Source organism: Coturnix japonica, chromosome 2, assembly GCF_001577835.2.
Source record: "Coturnix japonica isolate 7356 chromosome 2, Coturnix japonica 2.1, whole genome shotgun sequence".
In the NCBI taxonomy this organism is placed as follows: Eukaryota; Metazoa; Chordata; class Aves; order Galliformes; family Phasianidae; genus Coturnix; species Coturnix japonica.
In genome coordinates this window covers 1,983,273-1,999,804 of record NC_029517.1, presented here as the reverse complement: position 1 = coordinate 1,999,804, position 16,532 = coordinate 1,983,273, and the positions used below count along the sequence as shown (strand labels likewise).

General features: G+C 45.7%; 1 protein-coding gene across 1 annotated transcript in view; it reads left to right on the top strand.

The window, feature by feature from the left end:
- Window positions 1-16,532, top strand: part of LOC107308835 (obscurin) — a 155,929-nt gene continuing 139,397 nt past the window's right edge. The window contains 5 exon segments of the mRNA XM_032442807.1: window positions 1-236; window positions 6,670-7,804; window positions 12,730-12,999; window positions 14,141-14,401; window positions 16,074-16,376. Of these exon segments, the coding sequence (XP_032298698.1) occupies window positions 6,679-7,804; window positions 12,730-12,999; window positions 14,141-14,401; window positions 16,074-16,376 (1,960 nt within the window). The 5' untranslated portion in view covers window positions 1-236; window positions 6,670-6,678.

Genomic DNA, 16,532 nt, shown 5'->3' with positions numbered 1-16,532 from the left:
AGCCTAACCCCGGGTGGCGAAGGCACTGCAGGGAACTCGGGGGGACCTTGTGCCGTGCTTCCCTATCGCCGCTGGGGTTTCTGTTTTATTTTGCTGAAGGGGAAAGGGGGGAACCAAAGCCAACATGGTGCCCCTATGTCCTCTGTTCCCCTTTTCCCCCTTCCACCTTCTGTCATCTCAATAAGAAGCGGCTTTCTGTCACCCTGCCCAAGGACTTTTACCTCCTCAGGCTCCAGGTAAGACTGAAACCTTCAGCTGCAGGGAGGTGTGAGATTTGGGCATTTGAGGTAAAAAAGAGAATGGTGTTTGTGGCTGTGGAAGGAGTGAGGTTGTTTCTGTGTCAGTGTTACTGCACTGGAGTGTGGTTTGTGAAGCGTGTTTGGAGATGGAGCTGAGGGTAGAGATGGAGATGGCAGTGAACATCGATTGCATTGCTTGCTTACTTCTGTCTGTGTTAAAAAAGAAACATGGATCAAATTAGAGGAGAGAATAGGGGAGAGTCAGCATTAAACATCAATTTGTTGTGTTTGATGTAATTTGTCTCCAAACTGTTGATAGCAGCTTGCATGAAGAGCCTGGAAAAATAAGTGACAGCAAGAAGTGTTTTCTGGGGCTTTATTTGCAGGGTAATATCCTCAGTGAGAGCTCTTTCCCCCCGAGCTCCTTGCCGGTGCCGACACAGATTGAAACCACAGCCCCCACCCTCCTCACATTTCTCCAAATGGCTCTGACAAGCCATGGGCAGAGATGGAGCCCGACAGCTGATGTTATTTTTGTCCCCACAGCTCAATGGGGTGGAGTGGCTGTTAGGACAATGATGTCTTCGTTAGAATACAGGTGCTGGGGCCGGAGTCTCGCGGCTCATTGAGGGAATTCTTTCTCCCTATGGATGTTGTCATTTCGCAGCTCCCTTCCATGGGAATTACACTGTGCTAAATCTTCCAGCTTAATATAAGTGAGTTATTTCTCTGTTAATGCTGATGGGAAAGTATATGAGTGTTGGGGGTGTTTGTTTCAGGACTGTTTTCTTCATGGATATCCATGTTAGAAGTGATAGGGTGCGAGGATATGGTTGCAAGTTGTGTCAGAAGAGGTTTAGTCTGTATATTAGGAAGGATTTCTTCATGGGAAGTTGCTGGAATGGGCTGCCCATGCAAGTGCTGGAGTCCCCATCCTTGGGGGTATATAAAGGATGCTTGGGGGTGACAGTGAGGGACATGGTTCAGTGGCAGCTCTTTGTGATCTTGAGGGTATTTTCTAATCTAGGTATGCTGTGATTCTATTGCAAGGGAGAGAGAGGTCTATGGAATGGATCAATTGAATGATACAGTTGAATGTGAGTCTACTGTGCTTCTGAACCTTCCAGGTTCACTTGCTTAAGCTCCCTGTCTTTGCTGCCTAAGCAGATGTAGGTGTTCTGCCACAGCCACCTGCATTCAGGAGATGGTACAGGCAAAACCCAACTGGAAGAGACTTGTGATGACTTTACTAGCATTTACATCACTCCTATTCCCAGAATTATATTTCCCCTCTATTTCTGTCCTTTTCACCCCCATGAAGCAGCAATAAGCATCACCCTACACTTAAGATTTCCCCTGTGTTGTAGATGTTATTTATGTTTGGTCAGAGCAGCCTGGGTGGCTTCAGGCTTAGGAAAACAAAAGAAGAAGCCATGTAGTCTATTGGACTTAACCAATACAAGTCATCTATTTCACTTCAGTCTCCCATGTGTTACACCGACTGTGTAACCATCACACATTGCTTATGTGACTGGAAGGTGATCTGACTACGTTGCCCAGTAGTTGCACAAACCATGTGGACAATATCTGTTGGAATTTTCTAAAGGTTTGATGCTTTTATTTGCTATTGGTTGTTGGGAATTGTTTTAGTTCATTAAGAAAGGATTCGTATCAGGATTGTGAGGTGCTGCAGGTCCCTTCCTAGACACTTGCTGCGTTATTAACCCTAATTGAACTCTGAGGGTCAAAGCTGTCATGAGCACAGCCAAATTTTGCTCAGGGTTGCTCGTGCTGAGCACCATATGTGCTCAAATAGCCACTTATGAAGCTTCCCTTAATCTCTCCTATGGGCTTTAGCCAACTACAGAGGCAACATGGAACGTGAGTGAGCCCTACCCTGAGTTGAGACAGAAGCTTAGTGCAGTAGGCCTAGTCTATTGCACAGGCTTCTCTGCATCCTACATCTCTTATAGCACACCTATCCTCCAGCCACCACAGAAAGCTCTTCCATTGCTCATCCAGTGACCTTTGGATGTGCCAGATCTGCTGTTCCTCACTGCAGTGGAATTCAGAGTAGCCCAAGCTCAGCTCTGTGTCCAGCTCCTCAGTGACAGATCCCATTCCTGCTCTGATGAAGCAGGCGCCAGATGAATGCAGTCATCTCAGATCAGTCTATCTGTGCAAATCTGTGTGCACCTTATTTGGAGACTTAATGGGCACGGAGCACTGGGTGTGCTGCTGTGCCTTTCATCTCTGATGCACTGCTGTAATGGTTCATAGGTGTCCATAGCTCTGACATCACCGAGCTTACAACTCACGCTGCATTTGTGCCATTTGCTTTCTAACCTCTGTTCCCTGGGAGGTTGTTAGGAGCAGTAAGGCAATGAGATTACTGCTCAGCAGCACTCAGAACATCAAAGGAAATCTGTACTACCCGTTTCATGACCCATCAGCTTCTCATCCCACCCACGGAGCAGTTTCCTCTTTTTAGATGGAAAAACACAGGCAGATGTATCATGTAAACTGCACGAATACCATCTCTGCCTTGATTTTATCTGAAGCTTTATGTTTTAGTGATATTCTTTGAAGGGTTTGGGACTCAAACAGGGACCTTCCATACTTACATTGTCTCTTATCGTGGGGGCTGCAGAAGTAAGTCCAGGAAGCATGAACTCTAAAGCTGACTGAGACAATGACCGTGCAGGCAGAGGACAGGCCTTAATGTGGTTTTTGGAGAACCTCTGTGCTTTTGGTTTGCATTAAGACTTCGGCAGCTGTTTTAGCTTTAGGAAGATGTTAGAATCTCAGAATCATTCAGGTTGGAAAAGACCTCTGAGATCTCCAACCCCAGCCCACCCCCTTCATGTCTACTGACCATGATGGCCCTCATTGCCACATCTCCACAGTTATGGAGCACCTCCAGGGAAACCCTGACTGTGTGCATGGCTGTCTGTTGTTTCCTGGGCAGTCATTTGACTTATTTGCATTATCTGACACTTGTGCTTCTTTCCCCAAAACGTGAAAAAGTGGAGAAACAGAATGGATAAAGACCCAGGCCAATGGATGTGTACTTTGCTCTCAGTGTGCTCAGAAATACCCACATGTGAATGTGATCTGTGCTGCAAATGATTCATCGCAGTGGGATTATAAAGTGAAACGTGACACTGGTAAATGTCTGAGATTAATTGGAAGGGGCATTTGCACTGACGAGGTTTATTCATGTTTTGTTGTCCTATCGTTATAAGGACAGCAGTCCTCACATTTGCAGAGATGATATTGGCACTGAAGTTTGTGTGTGCCTGTAAAGAATCTACATTAGTGTATTTGCTTAATAAACTGCTTAAAACATTGCACTAATGAAAAATCAACTCTTGGCTTTACAGCACAATGTCCACATGGCATCTATTTCTCAGTCTAATCAAGGAAGATGCCTTTTCTCCTATTTAGATGTAAAAAAACATGTATTTACTAGTCCAGCCTACCTGAGGAATAAGGAATCATAGAAACAACGTTAGAAACATCATTTTCTTTTTCCTCTTTGTCATATCATGGATTTGAAGCTGAAATGGAGTTGGTGTGGGAAGGATGAAATAAGTCAATGCCTTCCAAAGACAGAGCCAAACAATTCTGATGCTATGATGAAGCCTGAAATTCAGCCTAATGGGCAGAGAAGGTTGGGGCATGGGTTCCAAGTCCCTGTTTTGATTTATTCTTTCTTACTGTAGTAAATGCTACTGCTCGATTCTCCAGAGATGAACTTCAATCCCAGCATCTCACCACCCTCAATTAGAGTTCTGCTGCCTCAAATGAGCAGAAGGCTCTGATCATCAATTGACTTCAGTGGAAATTTCCACTGACTTCAGTGTATTTTGGCTCCAGCCCAATGCCTGGGTCTGCAACTTTCAGCCATTCATGTAGCTTCTCTGCTTGCAGCCTTGTAAATGTTTATGGAAAATATATTTTTAAAGCTCAAGTGAAGACAGAGGTTGGATGCATTCAGAGGGAATAGGAAGTGCAAACTGGTTCACATATTTCTGGTGCAGTCTGTGATACCATCTTCAATAGTAGTAATGACTCAGATGAGCACCATCATGTATTTTTGTGCCCCCGCTTTCCCATTCTTAAATTTTAATGTCAGTTTGTCAGCAGAGTAAATGGAATGAAGAATAACTTGCTATTAATGTTGTGCCTGGTTTGTTGTATACAGATGGTTGGACTAGGGTGACCTTAGCGGTCTTTTTCAACCTTAATGGTTATATGATTCTAAGTACTGTGGCAAGTACCTTGTCACATACACTGAGTGTGAGCCCATCCCTGTTTTGACATGAAGAAGAAATGGGAGGAAAACCAAGACATGAGGAAATAAGCAGTTTCTCCAAGGTCATGGTGCAGGTGAGCAGCCCAGCCACCTCCCACCCACTCTGCCATCATTCATTTGCTTGTTCACCGTAAGGCACTGCAACAGGAGGTGGAGAAAAAGGGAAAACATGATGAATCCTCTGCCTGAATTGTGGCTAAAGCAACCAAGCAGGTTTTTGGCTTGTTCTTACTGCTTTCTGCTGGATGTGAAGGGGAAAGAGGAAAGGACATCTGCCATTGGGTGAGAGAGGGGGTGGATGTGTGGCCAGCAGGGAAGCCAGGCTGCCATAGGATTAAGCAGGATATTTCTGTCGCAGCGACCGGTTATTATTTCTTTGAGTTCCTCCCAGCACGGTGCCTGGTAGCTTCACTGTATGTGGCACTTTGAAGGTGAAAGAGCACAGAGGTGAGAGTTCTGTAGACCCTCTGAATTGTTCCTATTGATCAGGGTGTGCAAGTTGCCAATGCAAAAGTGTCTGGCATTGTGCACCTGGAGACATGGAGTGTGTAGGGAGAAACTGTGCCACCAGAGAGGCTTAAAGCTGGTGTTTGCTCTCCTTACAGAGCTCTATTCTGGGCTCTAATCCTTCTTCCAGGCACAGTCAGCTGCTGCACTTGGGTTTCTGGTGCCTTTAGATGTGCTTGGCTTATTTCAGAAATGCTCGTGAAGAGAACAGGGCTGCTCCTGAGGGATCTGAAGTAGTTTCACTCCAGCAGAGGGGAAAGGATACCCAGGAGTAATGAAGGGACAGGGAAAGTTTGTGTGCCACACAGAGTTCAGGTGACCCACAGTGCTGTGCTCTGCTGTGATGTTCAGCTACACAAGGACAGGTGGGCTCTGTGAACAGTGAGTGCCACTGATTGCTTCTGGCTTTCTCAGCATGCAGAGGCACTAAAATTGTTGTCAGCTTTGGTTCTGAGCATTGCTGTCCCTGGAACTGTACAGGAACTGTGGAGATACAGCGCTGATGGACATGGTTTAGTACACATGGTGGGGATGGGTTAACAGTTGGACTAGATATCAGTGGTCTTTTACAACCCGAATGATTCTATGATTCTTCTTGGTTGATCTTTGCTGCCAAACAGCTGGTATGCAACTAATCCCAGAATCACAGGGACTGGAAAGGACCAACCTCCCTCTCCCTACAGCAGGTTGCACAGGAGAAGCATCCAGGTGGGTTCTGAATGCCTCTAGAGAAGGGGACTCCACCACCTCTCCTTGGGCTGCCAGGTATCAACATCAAGAACTTGGCCCCATTTACTTGACTCCTGCCCATAGGATATGTGTAAGCATTGATGAGATCCCCCCTCAGCTTTCTCTAGGCTGAACAGCTCCAGGGCATTCCCTGTTTTCTCTTAACAGATGTCCCAGACCCAATCATCTCTGTAGCCCTTCCCTGTCTTTCTTGAAGTGAAAGGCTCAGAACTGGACACAATAAGCAGGTGATGTCATTCCAGCAAGCCCTCGGCCACATAGTGCTTTTATTTATTAACATTGTGGCCAAAGGGGCTGTATTTCAGTGTTTTGTTCAATAAAAATTGGGAATAAAGAAAAACGGTATCAATAGTAGGGCGGGGATGTCTGTCCCACTGCATGAATGGGGTTTGCTGTAAGGTGTGTGTGGATATGGATCAGAGAACAAGGCCTTGGGGTGGAAAAAAAAATAGATGAAAGGAAGATGGGCATAAATAAGGTATCTTGATAGGTAGAGCCATCACTCAGAATTTAATGTCTTTATGAATACAAAATCATACAAAATAGTATATAGCATTAGTACTCACCATTTTCCTATTGCCATCATGCTGTTTGTGGATGTACTCCCCAAAGACTTGCTTTTTACCCAGTGACTTAAGTGGGAAAATGGGTTGCTGTCTCAGCAGATTCACATCACTCAGTTTGGACATAAGAAGTATGTGAGGTCTTCTCACCCCTAATAAAAAGGACAGTGGAAATGTACTCCAATCAGATTGTTCTGGATGACAAATGTCCTGATACCACAAAAGTGCAGCAGTTGTTTGCTTGCACCATCTAATCTGTTTGCTTGTGACATTTCTCTTTCCCACCCTTTAGGTAACCAAGATGGATTACAGCTCGTTCAGTGGAGTCCCCCGATTCTTGACCCGGCCAAAGGCGTTTATGGTGTCTGTGGGGAAAGATGCCACACTGAGCTGCCAGATCATTGGAAACCCCATCCCAGTTGTGAGCTGGGAAAAGGACAAACTTCCCATCCAGTCTGGGGGAAGGTTTAAAACCACAGAAGATGGGGACCTCTATCAGCTAACTATCTATGATCTGAGCCTGGAGGACAGTGGCCAGTACATCTGCCGTGCCAAGAACACCATCGGGGAAGCTTTTGCAGCTGTTAGTATCAAAGTCGGAGAGGAGACCACAGTCACGGAGTCAGCCCCATATTTCATCCAGAAACCTTCCTCCATCAAAGTAACTTTGGGAGAGGATGCCATGTTCAAATGCAAAGTCCAAGGCAGCCCTCCCCTCTCTGTGAACTGGGAGAAAGATGGCAGACACCTGAGGAACCGGGCTGATGCTGGTCGCTTCCAGATAGAGTCAGCTGGGGAGTCCAATGCTCTCACCATTCAGTGTACCCGCCTGGGGGACAGTGGCACATATACGTGTCGGGCCGAGAATCCCATCGGCTCTGCCAGCGCTTCCGCAGCGCTGGTTGTGGAAACACAGGGCTCTTCCAACCCGGGCAGCCATTTCGATGCCAGCTGTGGCAAAACCACCTCCCTGTTGTCTCACTTGCAAAAGAGGAGGGAGGAGATCAGGAAGATGGACATCACCCATGGGGTTCTTGATGCCACATCAGCCCAGACTTACTCCAAAACAGAAGGGCTGTCTGGCATTGGTTACAGCCTCTCCCGGGATTATGAGAGGGCAGCCGGCCTCACCACCAAAGGGGCTCGCAATGCCACGTTTGGGACGCTGACACGCACCTGTAGTGTGACAGAAGGGAAGCACGCCAAGCTGAGCTGCTACGTGACTGGGGAGCCTAAGCCAGAGATAGTGTGGAAGAAGGATAACAAGGTCATCGTGGAAGGGCGGAGGCATGTCATCTATGAGGATGATCAGGAGAACTTTGTGCTGAAGATCCTGTACTGCAAGCAAGTGGACAACGGGCTGTACACCTGTACAGCCTCCAACCTGGCAGGGCAGACCTATAGCTCTGTGTTGGTCACTGTCAAAGGTGAGTGCCTCCATCTGCTCCTACAAAGGGGAAGGTGTGAAACTGGGCAAAGCTTTTGCTACCAAAGTGCAGACAGGGAGGATGGGTTGCACTTAAAAATCCCTGTGGACTGAAATTAGGTTACAGTACTGGAACAGGTGACCTGGGAGGCAGGAGTCTCATCACTAAAGGGCTTTAGGATGCACAGTAAACAAGCTTCAGTCAGGAATGGATGATGCTTCAGGGTGGATATTCAGACAAATTTCTTCTCCTAATGAGTGGTCAGGCATTGGAACAGGCTGCCCAGGGAGGTGGTGGAGTCACTGTTCATGGAGGCGTTCAGGAAGTGAGTGGATGTTGCCTTGAGTGATGTGGTTTAATGGGCATGGTGGTGTTGTGTTCGTGGTTAGACAAGATGATCTTAGTGGTTTTATTCAGCCTTATTGACTCTATGTAGAACTGGCACATTGTAGGGCAGCAGGGATGAATTGGATCTCTACTATAAAACATGGAGAGATCAACTGTCATCCTCTGATTCCAGTGAGTGTCAAAGCCCCACCTTCCCCTCCAGATTTTAGTCAGATCTGGATTTAAAGTTCACCATAGGGTTCAATCACACCACACACTTCTGTTTTCACAAAGGAAATCCTGTATTTTCATACTTCTATTTGGCTAGGCTTCAGCAGGCAGTTTTAAACCCAGACAGCACCTATAAACTGATTCTGAGACATAAAAAACAAAAACAAAAGAACCTTTTGCATGGCAAAATTGACTCTTTGGACTGGTAGCAAAATGTGTCAGAGTTTCAAATGTACAAGAATTGCCTGCATTCCATACTGGTCTGTAAGACACACTGGTCATTTAGTTTCTTGGTTTCCCTCTTCTGGACCTCTCTTCGTTCTCACTGTCTTTCCCAGCAGTGACTCATGCCCTGTGTCCATCGGTGATACTCAATCTATGCAGCTCACTGGCACCAGTCCCACTCATTGCCATCTCATGGAGGTGCTGAGTGGTGTTGAGAAGAGCATTTGGCTCTTCCCTAAAGCTGTGATTACCGTATGAGATGGGACTCAAAGGAGAAGACCAAGCCAGGCTCTGGGGCGGCTGGTCTTGTTGAGCATGGCTCCAGCTCCATTCCTCATCTAGTGTCTGTCTGGCTCCAAAACGCACTGCACTGTGTTTGTTTGATAATTCCCAATGGGGTGCAGCCTGTTCCAAAGCAGACAAAGCATGTGAAGCAGCAAGTCTGGGAGCAAGCGCCATGGCAAAGGGCTATTCATCAATGTCCATCGTCAAGAGATGTGAGTCAGAGGGCTCAAGTGGAAATGTTTGTGGTCTGTTTCTTTGTGATACTATACCATGTAGGGCTTTCTGACCAGGCCAAAGCTGCCATGGAAAATCTACTTGTGTTGGTTATAATTAGGCCCTGAATAATGGCTCTCATTTGTGTCACAAGAAGTCCTTATCTATCCAAAGACGATGTAGCAGGATGATGTAGCAATGAAGAGAGCTTTTAATTCTGTCCTTTATGCAATTGGTGATGCCATTAGTTTGCTTGCAGTCATGTTTTGAGGGGTAGATCATCATGCCACACAATCTTCTCTTTGCTCGGTTGTGCAGAAGAGGCTGAATGATGTGACTGCATTGGATTGTATGCAGATAACAGAATATTTAGAGGGCTTGTGACGCTGCTTCCCCAGTGAGTACCCACAGGCACAGATAGATACAGATCCACAGAGAGTTGTGGATGCAGGCATTCAAGGCCAGGCTGGATGTGGCTCTGGGCAGCCTGGCCTGGTGGTTGGTAACCCTGCCCATGGGAGGTTGAAACTGGATGAGCGTTGTGGTCCTTTTCAACCCAGGCCGTTCTATGATACCTGGGTAGGAAAGCTTCATGGGTTTAACTGCAATCCAGGCACTCTGGTTCATGTACAGTACATAATTTAAACACAGGAATTTGAGAGACAGTATATTTGCCACTTCTTTCTTCCTCTGATATGAAATGATGGTGGGTGACTGCTGGCATCATCTGAGATCTGAAAGAGAACAGCAGTGTGAGAAGTATGGAGGTACAAAGGCAATATGGGAAGCACTGTAACTAAGGAAAGAAATGAAGGAATGAGGTAATGGGAGTTTGTGTACCTTCAGATTGTTCCTTTTGAAGTATTTTCTGTGTTCTTACTGTGATTGAATCACTTCTGGAAAAAAATGCCTCTTGAATAATAGATGGAGAGCACTAAAGAAGGCCAAAAGGAGGCAAAAGGAAGTGCAGGCAGGTGAAAGCCCAGGTTGGGAGGGCTTATACACATTGGGAAGGTTAAGGAGACTCCAGATTCCCTGCAGGCTACAACTATTCTTAGCAAAATATGTGTTAGCAGGGCCTGTATTTAAAACATAACATCACCTCATTGCTATGCTGGTTGGTATGGACCAAACAGAAGTTTATGATGCTGGAGACGTGTTTTCAGGACAAGCAGCCAAATTCATAGCTGGTTTAAGCTCTTGCAGTTCTCTTCCAACTCCATGAGCTGCTCTTGTTCCACGATCCCTCAGGGCTACGCTTTGCTTCTTTCCATTTCACATTTTTCCCAGTAGACTGAACTTTGTAGATCTCATTTTTCTCCTTCTATAGCAATGCTTTTATTGCCCTCATACGCTTTATTGAGCATTTGTTGCTTTGGCTAAAATCAGACAAATAGGAAAAAAAACGTACTGTAAAAAAGTGTGGAGAATTCATCATTTAAAAGAAATTCATCCTGACAGTAGAGATGAATTTCAATGACCTCTCAGGGCATTCTGTGTGAATGGAAATGAGTCATGCTGGGAGCTGAGATGCTGTAAGAACTAAGTAGAACTGGTGCTCAAATTCAGACCACTGAGCTTGCATGGAACTAAATGCTTATAGAGAAAGGCTGATCTGGAGTTCTTGCAAAGACTTTTTTCCATACTTTTGGTGGCATTTATATCAAACAGAGCTTTTTAATGAGAATTATGTTGCATGTGACCTCAGATGAACATGCTTTCTGCTTCACTTCCAAGGGCGTTTTTTAGATATTCTGAACATTATGGATAATCATAGAATCATAGAATGGCCTGGGTTGAAAAGGACCACAGAGATCATCTCATTCCAACCCCCTGCTGTGTGCAGGGTCACCAACCAGCAGCCCAGGCTGCCCAGAGCCACATCTAGCCTGGCCTTGAATGCCTGCAGGGATGGGGCATCCACAGCCTCCTTGGGCAGAAGGAGGAAAGTAGCTGGTTGCCAAATGCCTTTATCTTCCATATTGGAATCATACTTAGGATGAACTTACAATGAGAGTTACCTTGTAGAAGAGTAATAGATGACAAACAGCCATTTAGAACTGGGCAGTCAATATTCATGGAGGCTGACAGATGGAATGTAATGCCAACATCTTCAGCACCTTTTCCTGAACTCCCTCTGGCAGTTACAGCACAGAATGTTTCTCAGAATTGTGTTGGGTACTGTACAGATACATCAAAGACGGGTCCCTCCATTGGAGAATTTTCCCAGCCTGGCAGACTGCAGCCCAGTATGGTGTGAAAGAAGGAGATATAGAAGTCTCTGCTCCACTTATCATCCTGACCAGTGCATGAATGTGTTTAGTTATTTTCCTGTTTGGCTAGTTAAGTAGAAAATACACTAAGGGTCTTTTTCATGTAAATATTACCCAAATTAACCTCTTTTGCCTGATGACTGACCACAAGCTTGTTAGACTACATAGGGAAGATGAAGATTTGTTCAGGAATTAAAATGAATGGTGGGTTTCAGAGCCTTTCTCACACATCCCTGAAGCAGGAAAAAGCAATGGGCTGGGAAAATAGCAGTCTTTAATTTAATTTGTCAGCTGCGGTCTCTGCTGTCTCTCTGAAGCCTCATCCAGAGCAAAATAAGATGTGTGCATATGTCAAGAGAGTGAAAGCAAAGTTGTTTTCAGATTATATCTGTGACCTCTCAGTGGCTGTAAGGAGAGAGGTGTTAATGACATGGCTTTAAGTAGGGAAACAAGCCCTGTGTATTTCTCAGGTGTGCCTTGTATGTTCTTCTGGCCCTTGGCACATCACTGTGCTCTCATAGTCAGCTCCAAAATCCTTCCTATCTCACACAACTGCATTGTATTCACTTCTTCAATGCTGGCACTGTTCCTATAAATGCATTCTTGACATCATCCTCTTGCTTGGTCACCTGGTAAGAGCATCACATCCACTTCATTCCCCCTGCCCAAATGGGGTGCTTTCAGATGTGAGATAGAGGAGTCCAAGATGCCTTTTGGATAGAGAGAAAGAGGTAATTAATGTGGAGAAAGGGCTGTGTTACCACAGCTGAAGACTTTTTGAGAAAAGACTTTGACTTGCCTTGAAATGAGGCACGTTAACCCAAAAGGCATGTCCTCCTTGCTTAAATATTGTATGGGTTCCTAGTGGAGTTCCAGCTCCAGAATAACAACCTAAACAGTATTTAGCATCAGTGCCTTCTACTATTTTCCTAGTGATGGGGCAGGTGGGACAGACCATGGTTCAGCTGCCAAAAGATGGTTAACTTTTAAGCCATGCTCTGACCAACAGAAAGTGTTGCAGGCTGCAAAATAGGTTTTCATGTTCGTACATCAGCCCTTTGTTCTCAGAAGTGATTTATGCACCCCTTCTACTTGCAAGCAATAGTCTGCCCAACTCAGATCCCAGTGATACAACGTGGAGGGTCCTGGTCATCAGGACTCAGCTCTGGGATATTTTAGGGCCAATGTTTGGTATGGAAGCTGAAGGGAGGGCTTGTGGTGCCCTATAGCCCCCCATGGTCTTGCAGCCCCTCGTGGTCCTACTGCTTGTCACAGGGTCTGAGTCTTTCTTACTGAGGTGTTTTTTTTTCATGTCTCTTAATCTAAGCTGCCACAAATTCTTGTTTCTCCTTTCTTTTTAATCCCCCGAAGAACCTCCAATACCCTTCAAGGAAAAACTGAAGGATCTTGAAGTCTGGGAGAAGGAATCTGCCACCTTCCAGTGTGAAGTGCCTGTTCCCAGTACAGAGACTTCTTGGTTCAAGGAGGAAACTAAACTCCGGCAGAGCAAGAAATACAACATAGAAGAAGAGGGCACGTATCGCCGGCTCACAGTCCAGAACGTCACTGCAGATGATGATGCTGTCTATATCTGTGAGATGAAAGAAGGGAGCAGGACCATTGCAGAACTGTCTGTCCAAGGTAAGAAAGAGCATTACTATTTCAGATGGGCCAAGTCTCACCTACTGAGGGAGAGATGCATGTGTGGGACTCCAGACTTGAGCTTGCAAACAACATTTATCCCATACACGTAGAGAAGAACAGCAGAATCCCTTACAATGTAAGAAGGGAGCCACAATGTGAGAAGGGGAGTTCTGTTGTCATTGATGTGTCTCCTGTAATGCAAACTGGAGACCTACTGGATCACACTTGTCCTGTCTTCTTTGAAGCCTGAGTTTACTCCATCTGAAAACCAAATTCTCCACTACATAGACTGGTGCGAGGTAGAGTGCTGAGAGTCATTGTGCAAGTTCCTTTCTGCCTAATTAGCACAGATATAAAAGCTGACATGAATGAAGGCAGAAGGGGTAATTTAGTCTGTGGACACTTGAGGGTTCAGATAGACATCCCTTTGTTTTGACTTCTGCTGGGGCCAAACCAGTCAAACCCTTTAAGTGTTCTTGGCCCTGGTAGGATAGCTGGTATTTGTTTTTACTTGTTTGTGCTGTGGTTCTACGACATGTTCCATTAAAAAGAGAGTGACTGAGCCAGGTGGAGCTCTCAGGAGGGAAAGGAGGCAGAGCCTTCCTGAAGGAGCCCTGTGTGTATGCAGGGGGAGAAGATTCAAGAGAACAGGGTGGGGACAGGATAATATGAGAGCTTGGCAAGATGGGCAGCTCAATGGCACTGCTTAGGGCAGCATGGAGCAGACATGTGGCCAAACTTCAGGGAGGATGAGCAGAAAATCAGAGTACTGAGAACTCCCTTTGAAGTGTGCCTGCTCTGTTTCATATTGCAGTTAAGCATTGCTTTCCATTAAATACCTCTAGATGCCTTTGCCTGTTGGAGGGCACTTCTGCCTTGCAGGGACTGTCCTGGGGCTTGACAAAGTCACTGTCTGCTGATAGGATTGATCTGATTTTTCAGTGCAAACTTTCCTGTGGGTAGTCAAGTTTTGTAACTCTGACATTATTCTGTTAAGTCGTAATCATGGTGGCATGGAAAGATTTTCAATGAAGGTTGCGTGTTGTAGTGTCTGCCATGTATTACTGAGTGAGAGCTATTGTCACAGGACACCTTTATATCTGCTGTTTGTAAACCATACTTACTTTCCTATTTAAAGGGAACATCATTAAAAAACTTCCACGAAAGACTGCAGTTTCAGTTAACGACACAGCCATTTTCTGTGTGGAGCTGGACAATGAATGCCAGAACATCTGCTGGCTGAAAAACACACAAGAGGTGAAACCCAGCGATCGAATCTCCATCATGCGCTCCGGCAGACAACACACCATGATCATCCGAGAGTGTACGATGGAAGATGCTGGTGAAATCGTCTTCCTGGCTGATGAAAGCAGGACTTCCACCCAATTCACTGTGACCAGTAAGTTTCCCTTGTGTTCAGCCTTGGTGTTGTCTCAGAGAGTGGTGAGACACTGGCACTGCTGCCCAGGGAAGAGTGGGTGCCCCATTCCTAGAGGTGTTCAAGACCAGGTTGGATGGAGCCCTGAGCAGCCTGACCTTGTGGGTGGCAACATGGAACGGGTCTGGGTCTTTAAGATCCCTTCCAACCTAAACTTGTCAATGATTCCCAGATTCCTCAGCACGCAAGCACTCCTGTACTAGAGGTGTTCTTTATAGATACTGCTACAATGAGTAGTGTGTTGGCCAAAGAAAGTGGGAAGTTGGCTTGTCAGAAACCAGCACCACTGAATTACAGTTACTCAGTGGTTAAACAAAGGAATCCTTAAAGAAGGGTTTACAGCTGTCCTGTTATCTGAAGTGCTTGGGGCATTCTGATGCTATTAAGCTCTATGTATTAACAAGTTAAAAAAGAAAAGGTAGGCATCTGATTGTTGTGACAGTTTCTAAGCGATTTGGAAAGCTGTACCACCCAACCACTCCTTCTATTTGATGGAGGTGACAAAGCTCAGTTTAATTTCTGACTGCTGTTTAAATTCTGAAGCTCGAGCTGGTTCCTGGAGCAGAAAAAGCTCGGAAGCTGTCCCTCCTACAAGCAGGCACCTCTGAGCAAAATATGACATCTCAGTTTCTGATGGTAAGGTCAGGAGATCTGATTCCAGCGTCTAGCTTTCGGCTTAATGCTATGTTAGTGGGACCTTTGGCATCTAGCACTGACCAACAGCAACTGACAGGCTGGTAACAGTGCACCCCAAAACAGTTATGTGTCTATTTATGTTATGAGGGAAAATTGTATGGCATTGAGATTTCCTGTTTTTACTCTTTGCAGATCTAACTAGCTGCTGGAAGAATCCTGTACGCCATGTTCACACCATTTTCAATGAGCTGGATGAGTCTGTTGTTGGCATTTTAATACCATTGACCAGGCAGGCAATATGTATGGAGTATTTGGCTCTCTCTACAGTCATGAATGTTTGAGTATCTTCAACATGTGGCTCATTGCTTCCATTTCAGGCTGCCCAGAGAAGCTGTGGATGCCTGTCCTTGGTGTTGAAGGCGAGGTTGGATGGGTGATGGGCAGCCTGAGCTGGTTAGTGGGCAGCCAGCCCATGGCAGGGTGTTTAGCACTTAATGATCTTGAAGGTTTCTTCCAACCCAAGCCCTCCCGTGATCCTATGATTCTGTGATTTCATTCAGGTTTATTAAGATGAGATGAGTTCTCCTAAATGTGCTGTTCTCCATATGATTATAATTGGAGTCTAGATGGGTGACTTAAACCAGACACCAAACTTTCTGATGGCCAAAATGAAATGAAATCAATCCTTTACTGTGTCAGTAGTCTGTAACTAGAGCCCATCAGGTAATTCCCAGCCTCCTGCCTGTATCAGTGGCTGCACACAGTGAAAAAGTCTGATGGGATTTTAACCTCTAAAATGTTCCAAAGCAACCAGAGGGTGAATATATTCACTATGCAAATACCTGCAGGAATAAGCTTGTCATGTATGTCCTCAGGTACCACAGTAGTTAATGGTGGGACTCAGTAGGTCATGCTGAAAGTTGAGTCTGCTGATCTTGAAGGTCTTTTCCAGCCTACATGACCTTATGCTAATATTTCTGTATTTATTTCTGTTCAGCTCCCAGAAAACCTCCCACCCAGCCCCCAACTGACCCCGTGGTGAAAAATAAAACAGAAACCTCAGTGACGCTGGCATGGTCCCCTCCGAAGATGCACCGCCCCATTCCAATCGATGGCTACATTGTGGAATGCAAGAAACTAACTGGCTTCACCTGGGTGAGGTGCCACGAGTCTCATGTCCCCGTCCCAGAGTTCACGGTGAGCAATCTGTCTGAAGAGGCTGATGATCAGTTCCGAGTGTCTGCAGTCAATGCGCATGGACAGAGCCCGTCTCTGGAATTCCCAGGGAGCGTGCACCTTGGTAAGCACAAAAACCCCAATGGAAATGGGTCAGTGTGTGCTGAGCAGCTGTGTTGGTTCCCTAAAGATGTTTCCTTTGACTTTAAGGATAGTAGTGCATTAACACACCAAAGGCTTTCCTTTATTCCTAGTTCTCCTATCTCCTATCAACCTCCAG